This window comes from Typopeltis vanoorti, chromosome 5 (assembly GCF_054136105.1).
Source record: "Typopeltis vanoorti isolate ZY-2024b chromosome 5, IOZ_Tvanoo_1.0, whole genome shotgun sequence".
NCBI classification, from domain to species: domain Eukaryota; kingdom Metazoa; phylum Arthropoda; class Arachnida; order Uropygi; family Thelyphonidae; genus Typopeltis; species Typopeltis vanoorti.
The window spans coordinates 58,736,139-58,745,410 of NC_143553.1; the positions used below are offsets into that span (position 1 = coordinate 58,736,139).

At 36.3% G+C, this 9,272-nt stretch overlaps 1 protein-coding gene across 1 annotated transcript; it reads right to left on the bottom strand.

The window, feature by feature from the left end:
- Positions 1-4,978: 4,978 nt before the first annotated feature.
- Positions 4,979-8,764, bottom strand: LOC150106450 (NFX1-type zinc finger-containing protein 1-like). The gene has a single exon (XM_090393004.1). The coding sequence runs from the start codon at positions 8,762-8,764 to the stop codon at positions 4,979-4,981; it is 3,786 nt and encodes a 1,261-aa protein (XP_090249130.1).
- Between the last annotated feature and the right edge of the window lie 508 nt (positions 8,765-9,272).

Sequence of the window (9,272 nt, forward strand, 5' to 3'; positions counted from 1 at the left end):
GGAATCGTCCGTCGTAAAGACGTCTTAGTCTGCTCTGAATGCAAAGTAATTATGGACACAATTCGTAATTTATGAACTGAAGGCTTATCCAGTTCATAAATTGATGAAAGGTCTCTACAACTGGTCAAAAGGAAGTTATTACTGACTTCCAAACCACTGAACATGCTTCTACGATGCACAGGACTGATGTATCTTTATGCCCTTTGTAATTATGGAGACTTGTCCAAATATCTGTTTCAGACTTCGTGGTAAGAATTTCCCTCCATTTCAATGAGAAGACAAAGAATTTTACTCTGTTAGCTTGTTTACGTAGAACTGGATGGTTGAATTTGGTTGTTTTTCTCCTGAAGAAAGTACCATAAGGAGTGCGAAGCTAGTGGAGGAATAAAGACATTTGTGTGGCTCATTTCATAACCTCCTTCAAAAAGTATGTCAAGTTCATTAAGTTTCCTTGGCAGGTTTATCGTTGAAAGTACTTGGATCCCATCACTGAAAATTTTTAAACCTCACCCAGAAAGACTCGCAATGCTGTTCTGGTATACGTTTGCGTTTCTATTATTAATGGAAAGAAAGAATTAACAAGAATGAAATGAGAAAAAAGCCTACTTAAGAGTACAAATGGAATATTGAACCCTACCGTTCAAGCCTCGTGCATTTTGTTGTTTACACCAAATAACATAGGAAAAGTTGAACATGAAATTTCTAAAGGAGTTTAAAATAAAGAGTGCCAACAAGCAATCTCACTTCCAGTTCTCACCTAGAAAAGGTACTCAAGTTCCAAACTAAATTTTCTGCACATATGGAAATGTTTATGCTTAGTTAGTGACATTTGCCCTCACAAACGACTCTTAATCCATGGAAAAAATATTGTAAATTTTACTTGGTTTTAAAGTGATTTTAATATGGAATAAACTTGCAGTTTGATTTAAAATTTTCAATGATTTTATCTTGCATGATGCAGATATCTACGATGCATACGGCATTGTCTTGCGATAATGACTCATGTTACTAATACGACAACTAATACGATCGTTTATTCTGCAATGGACGCTCTTCCATTGTCGAACGAAGTAATCTCATTTTTTCTAGGAACGCCTTACAATTCTTTCGCAGAGTGTCAGAAGTTGTCTTGAGGGATTAATGTAATAAGTTATTTTGGATGAAGATAGTTTTGATGCGTTTTAACCGAATCAAGTTTTTCCCCCAGCAAAAAAAAACTTCATTTAATACCTAATTAGCAGTCCATTGAATTTCGTGTTGTACATTGAAATACACTGCTGCTAGCTGATGTGGATTGCCGCTGTAAACTTGTTAATAGGATCGCGATTCGATGTACCCTGCTTTAAATATTTCAAAAGTTACTTTATACAATTATTTCACAACTGAAGTCATTTGTTGTGGATTCACGAAATGAAATTTGTTGTAGCGAATTCACAAACATCCAAGTCGAACGTAATCGGAAGCCTGAAATGTCTTGACAAGTTAATTGATTGGGGGGGGAGGATTTCTACATTACTTAACTATCGACTAATATAGTAACTTTCAGTAGGCGAAAAGCACTCAGCCTTTATTTTTCTAAACTAAACGTAAACTTACAGTCGAATGATTAGTAGCTCCTTGCAGCGCTAATTTTAACACTGTTGCTCTTTTCGTTTTTGAAAAAATCGGCTTGTATTTACCAATATCGAAAGTAAATAAAACCGCTGATGTATTATGATGTAAAATAGAAATAACTGGCTACACTTCTCGCTTTTAGACGCAAGTGGAAATTATTGCCATGGTAACATGGAAGCCAGCGCTGCTTATGAATTTTTTTTCCGCCAACATATAACGAACTAATTACAGCATGCATAATATGCAAGAAAAACAAATCTCTTAAAGAGCATTTATGTTCAATAGTGCACTAAAATAGTAACAACAAGCACGGGCAGCATATTTATGGCTTAAAATGCACTAGACCATTTTGAAGTAGTAGAGAAGAGTACCTTGGTAATGTAATCTATTCAACCATATTACTAAGCAGATGAGCAAGACTGTATAACAGAAGTCAAGTATCAAACGAAACTGCTACTACCACTACACTGAAAGAAAAATTGTCTAGAATCAACGAAAAGCAATGAAAACGTTTATATTATATTATACATAAAAGATGAATTTGTCCCCTTACATAGTATTATATTATATTGAAAGCTATCATATTATAATTTGTGGCAGCCATTATGGCATCTCCATCTCATGGATGGATATTATTTACGAGGAAAGTAAACATTAAAATACTGGAATGAAAAAGTTGCTCTTAACTAATTATAAACAATATCAATTATTTCGATTGATTTGATGAAAGAGAATTTTCCCTTGCTTTAAACTTAACAAAATGCTAAACACGTTGTAGTTCAATGTCTGGCTGATTTCTCTTACTGTAGATCACTTCCAAAGACTTTATTACATCGCACCTCTAGGGAGTCCAAAGACTCATCGAGGGAGGGTACCTACTCTACAACTCTCCTTCTCCACCAAACAACCTTCATCTACACCAACGCCATCTACCGCCGACTACCACGATTAGTATTTTCACAGACTTTTTGAATCCATGCATACGGCGGAATTCGAACCTGCAGCCTTTTGGCTGGAGAGCGGATACGCTAACCACCAGGCCGGAAGACTTCTCTGCCAAAAGATTCAATCTCTCTTGAGATACATTTAATGGTTGATCCCATAAATATTTCAAATAATATTCGCATCCCCTTTCTCTTTGGGGGATTGAGCCGTCCTAATGAGAGATTAGGAATACGTTTTATGACTATAAATTCGTAAAAATTCTCACCATCTGTTGAGTACAACCTAGCAGTCCTTCTAAGAAGTGATCCAAAACGTGATTGCTCCTGCAAATAACAAGAATAGGAAAAGAAGTCCTTGATGAAAACATTCTCATTGCCATTGGTATTATTTGGTTTGTATTTGTTACTCAGTTTGCCTGTTCTGAGGAACGTAAAATTCGAGATACCGGGAGAAAAAAATCCCTACCTCCGTATGGGACCGGCTTGCGCACGTTTAGTTGAAAAAGATCAGAAAGGTTCCTCACGTGATAGAAAGGAATCGGAAAGTCTACTCGATCAAAGGGCTTCGTCTATACCGACTGAGCTACGGAGGCTCCAGTATTTCAATCATCGTCAAACTTGGAAGGCAGATTCTTTCGGTAGTAAGAAAAAATTTCCTTATGTACACATCCAGCACGTGAAGAGCGAAGAAGTTACTCTACTAGATTTTCTAATAGCTAGTCTACAAATCAAAGATTGGGTGTTTTAGAGTTTACAACGGGGAGACCGTTTCCAATTGTAGTTTCATGGATATTGTTGTACATTCATTTACTACTTTCGTTTTAGCCTACATACTATATTTTTAGTGAAAAAATTCATTTGTTTTGGAGGTTGCAAGCAGTTCTAATTGGAAAAATGTGGTATGAATTAACGTCAGAGTTAGTATCGCTTTTCTACATAAGTGGTATTCGTACATGTCCATAGGAGTGCGTACTCACTACCTTACACATTTATAATTACAAACGAGAGAACTAAGATTCCATCCGTATTTACCTCTTCCTATGTTTAACTGCTTGTTCTCCGGCTGACTTCAGCAATGATAAAATGTTTAGGACAGGAAAACCAAGCTGTTTTCAAAATGATACTGGATAAATCACCTTCGTTTGACATTGCCGTTTCCAATCGAAGGCCAGTTGTTTCATTGCTTGCGTTATATAAAGCGACTCCCTCTGCTTTGAAGAGCATTCTCTAATTACGCACATTTTCTCTGCATAATTCAAAATTTCAAACCCATACAGGTGGAGTCATTAGTACAAAAATGTTGAGAATAGTAAAGATAGTTAACGAATGAAATAATTTCAAGACAAGTTACGATACTTGTCTTAAAGCATCCAAGACTGGTTCTGTATAAATGTTTAGGATTTTGAGATCTGAGCAGGAATCTAAGCAACTATCATTTCTAAAGAAAGAGCCAAAAGGCTTCAATTTCAGCGATGGATATTATTCCAACATTTCAAAAGCTGAACACTTGTAGAAACTATGAAAGTTTCGTAAACTGACCCCAGTTGCTTTAGTCCAAGGTAAGACAACATTTCGTTTTTCCATTTTATCCTTATATTCGAATATTTTCCTGTTATGCTTTTAGAAAAATCAAATTTATGCAGTTCAATGGGTGATTAACAAATATCTTAACTCTTAGGAGGATGCGTTCTCATAAGAAACTATGACGTCCACTTGATCATTGAATATACATTTGTATTCCTGCAAGGTATTTTAACAGAAAGAATATAACAAGCCAAGAAGTTAGGTATGAGCTGAACTTGCGGTATACTGGTTATTGTGTGAAAACTTTCTGATATTCAACCTTAGCTGTTTTGAGTACACATCAAACTGGATGATATGATTGAGCTTCTTACAATAATGTAGAAATACTTTTTTCTGTGTGTTCGTAATAAAAAAGACAAGTTATTTAATAATGATTAAATGTTTATATTACAATGAAAAATATAAATTGAAATGGATTATACTTATACAATGCATGATCATTTCAGTCTAAAATGATTGTTAAAAACAATTAAAAACTAACAATTTTTTCACCAAAAGACTTTACACATCAACTGCAATGATGAAATTCCAATTGTCACATTTGAAACAGTTTTAAACAATTTAGGATAAGAAAAACACGTGACAGTTCAAAAATGATCTTCTGGACCAACCTTTTGTTGATTTCAGGTACTGAAAATAGTTCTGACTGGTACTTTTGTTCAGATGATCCTGGACTGGCTAAAAATCTGATTTGGAGTCGCTAAAGATTCCCACACTATTAAAACATTGTAAAGTGTTCTATAAAAGTTTCTGGAATAAAACGTCTTGTACAAATGCACATCTAATTCATATAAATCTCTCCAAATGTTAAAAATATTGAATTCTTGTCTCAGTTCTCAATTATAAGGATCTTGAACGTTATTCTGTAGATTTTCTTCACTACCTGCTGCATTCGCAGCCACTTGGCATCCAGAAGCCCCATCACCTCCATCTGTAACTTCATTCTCCACATAGCAGGGATCCACACAAGTTTCTGTGCACATTTTGTTGCAGACATGTCGTTCACATAACTGTTTACCACATATAGATCGACACGTTATGTCCGTGTGGTCAGGGTCCATGTGACAATATTCTGGGCACAAATGACCACACGGAAGTATGTAATCACAACTGTTGTTACAACCACCGTTAGGAGACTGCTCGAAATCCACACTACAAGACACAAATGTCTCTCTTTCAGGATGCCTAAGACACCGAAGGGTCAAAGCAGGTCCGATCATATTCTGTGTTTGTAACTTACTTATAACAATTGGCCAAAGCCAATCCTCATCAGAAAGCTTGCAAAAATGTCCAATGCAATAAAGACCGTGTCTAGCTCTGGATAGAGCAATATAAAGTAATCTGTACTCCTTGATTAAATCCAGTGGTTGTCCTGGTCTTCGGACAAATGAGATCAACACAATATCAGCCTCATTACCTTGGAAACCAATTACATTTGATACTTTTATGTCTTTGATATGCTTCTTTCGTAGAATATCTCTTATAATTAACTTTTCATCGGAATGAGTAGTCAAAATGATGATCTGATTGGGTTTATATCCTTGGCGTAAAAGATGACGACACAGAGACACTAGAAAGCTTGCTTCGTGGCTATCACAAGTAGTGTTTGGCCTTTCATGACAAATGAAAAAGATGTTTGTTTTTATTCCTTTCACACTTGGATAATTGAGCACTGAGAAATGATTGGTGGAAATGGGAGGCAAACTGCATACTCCAAAAAGATTTGCAATGGCTGGCCGCATTCTGCGTTGTGTGTATAAAATACTGAATGGAGCTCCATTTTTCAGCAACTTAGTAAATAAGTTGCTTTCTACATTAAGTTCCCGTAACATATCGTCTACTGCATGCTTTGGTGTGAACTGTTTGTGGTCTCCGATTAATATCAAATGGCAAATAGATGAAGGAAGGGCTGCAACAAGATAGCTTTCAGGAACGTCACTTGCTTCTTCTACCACTGCAATCAAAGGTTTTAGTTTCTCTATAAGAAAACGGTTATTGGCTGATGCTCCCATAGTTAAGCCTACTATTTTACAGGATTTCGCTATCTTTACTTGAAATTCAAATCTCCACTTGGTGAGATTTTCTTTCTGAGTAATGTATTCGCCTTTCACTTTTGCAATATGAGATTTGATTTCTTCATCCAGTTTTGACGACCACCACAGAAAATGATTCCATCGTGAAACGAGATCCATTTGCCATAAACTGCTGTGAGAAATTTTAAGATCCGATTCAAACTGTATCTGGTTATATTTAACTGTAAAGAAACTCGCTAAATCCGAATTTAGGGATCTAAGTTCATCACTAAAATTTGTGGAAATACAGTTGTCAGTTGAGCTACTTGCTTGATGTTCTGCGTGGTTCGACTTTATATCCTCCTCTTCTTCAGTTTCTTTCCCATTGACATCGACTGTTTGATTATTCTTTGTGGCTTCACTTTCATTCCTTTGAAAAATTTGGCATACTTCCTCTGAAACTTTATCTTTAACTTTTTTGAATCTTCTTTCAAAAAGATACTTCACGTCAGGAATGTCTTCATAGCGATGTAACAACTGGGGAGTTAGACATAACCATGCTTCTAAAGTCTTTCGACAAAAATATTCGGATGGTAAACCAAGCCCAAGGAGAATATCATTCTTGAAACTACAATCTATTTCTGCGATTACTTCAGCAAAGCTGAGAGGGTCAGATACTATGAGCTCCGTGGAAGATGTCAATTTGTTAAGTTTTTCTAGAAGAGATTTGTCAATAGTCGGAATATCACCAACCTTTCCTTTCATTATTTTGGAGACAACCTGCAAGACAGGCTGGACGGGCCAGTAGTCACGAACTTCTAGAAATGGAATATTTTCTATGGAGGAAACCATATTATTTAAGTCATAAGGATTCATTACTTCGCTTCTACACCTGCCACCAATTCTCACCATCTGTTGAGTACAACCTAGCAGTCCTTCTAAGAAGTGATCCAAAACGTGATTGCTCCTGCAAATAACAAGAATAGGAAAAGAAGTCCTTGATGAAAACATTCTCATTGCCATTGGTATTATTTGGTTTGTATTTGTTACTAAAAGTTTGACAATCAACTGACCCAGAAAGGTTTTTCCTGTACCTGGAAGACCAGAGATTAATGCAACACTTTTTGTTAGCGCAGTTCGTAGAGCTTTTAACTGCCATTCATCTACATTGAGTGTAGTTGCCAATGGCCATGATGTTTCATCCAATATACGACATCTTCTTACCCTGCTCACTTCCAGTGATGAAGCTTCAGTAGAATGCATGAGACTTCTAAAATTCCGACTCGCTTGTGCAAAAGCATCAGGCGACGTCATGTACGTAGCTCTCAAAAATCTCGACACAATACAACAGCCAATCTCGAAGGAATACGTCGTAGATCTTGAAAGGTATGGAGGATAACGATCCAGACTGTTGAAAAAAACAATCATATCCGCTAAAGTATAATTACGGCTATCTGTTGTTTTCAGCACAAGCAAAGAATGCGGAGTAAGTGGGAAGCGCAATTCTGTCTCCATTACAGTGAAATTATAGCCCAAGAAAGTCCATTCATCTTTAGAATCTGTTACCGTCTTCACTTGAATATTACAACATCTACCAATCTGTTTGGAAGGAACTCGATCGACAATAAAACCTACTAGGAAGGTGCAAAACTCATCGAAGGTCACCAGAACAATACGCCCTTTTCGAAGGTTTTTACTGATTTCCCAATTCACATCATTAGCTAATGTAACTCGGAGAAGATACAAAATATCTTGACCTGAGTATTCACGAGATACAAGAGCAACATCACTGTAAAAGCGAGATGATCTCACCTTCTGTGTTTCACGATCTCGGGCCTTTAATCTCCTAAATTCCAGGACAGCGTCTCTTATCGGACGCATCATCTCTTCCCTTAAAATATGGCATTGTACATCTAAGTATTGGTGGGAAGTCTTGAAATATGGTATTCTCAGTTTTGGAGATGAACCCCTCAGTAAGGTCATATCTTGACCTGTTGGATACACAGAAATTTCAGCTCTTGGCTTCATTCGTGGGAATGCAGGTCGAATACTGGATTGATGACAATTGTCTATCATTTCCCGGACGAGTTTGTTCAGTGTTCTTGCTTCTGCCAAATGATTCATGGGTTTCATGATTTTCTTTATCACATTTAACAGCTCTAAGGATAAAAGAGGAAGTGAAGCGTGCTCGTGGATTATAATCAGGCATTTTATTAACTCAAGGGCCTTACAACAGTACTTCTGACAAAGTTTCATATATTGAGGAATAGTTTCATTGAGGAAAATGAAAGACGAACTCAATATCTCTATTATGCTATTCAATTCTCTTTTTTTATTCGTCTCACAGGCTAAAGCGAGTAAAACTACGAGTGTATGGACGTCATCTTCTGGAAGGGTTGCACGATTTAAGAATCTCATAAAACTTATTTGTCTGATCGTTAACTCCTGGACTATTTTGTCAGCGCTTTCATCAGTTAGACCAGAAAGGAACTCACTCGTTAACTCAGTATCTTTCTCTATGTATTGAGAATCGCTGTAGAAAGAACTACAACTTGCACTTGCATCGCAAATAGCCCTAAAGGATTTATCTTCTTTCTGCCCTTCACCCATTGAAACGAGGTAGTTTGACCTGCACAAAAGAAAAATAAACTTTTATGAAATATACACAAACTGTATAGATAAAATTTAACCTCAAACGTAGAAGATAATTAGAAATTAGCTCTAAATCGCATAAAGTTCGAAATTCATGATGATTGATGGCAACAACATTAAAATGCGACTGGGCCACAATGCTTGAAAAAAAACAACTTTGGAAACTAACAAGATCCCAAACTAACTCTAGGTGGTTATATTCTCAATTTTTTTCACAATTTGAATCATCTTTATACATAGTGTATCGAGTAACCTTAAGACTTTCTTTCTCTTAGACATGCATCTACTGAACCTTGAGAAATTTTCAAATTTATTTCACTTTAACAATCAAGATTGACCCTCCTGAATCTACTCTAGGTTTCTTAAAGAACATAGAGGTATTAATATTTGGAATCTACGATGAACGCACATGTTTATAAGTGTAATCAGATTCATAAAATTAAGCCCTCTAAAGCCTTATGTAAAA

Excerpts from the sequence above, each read along its gene's own strand:
- LOC150106450 (XM_090393004.1), bottom strand. The coding sequence starts at position 8,764 with ATGGGTGAAGGGCAGAAAGAAGATAAATCCTTTAGGGCTATTTGCGAT.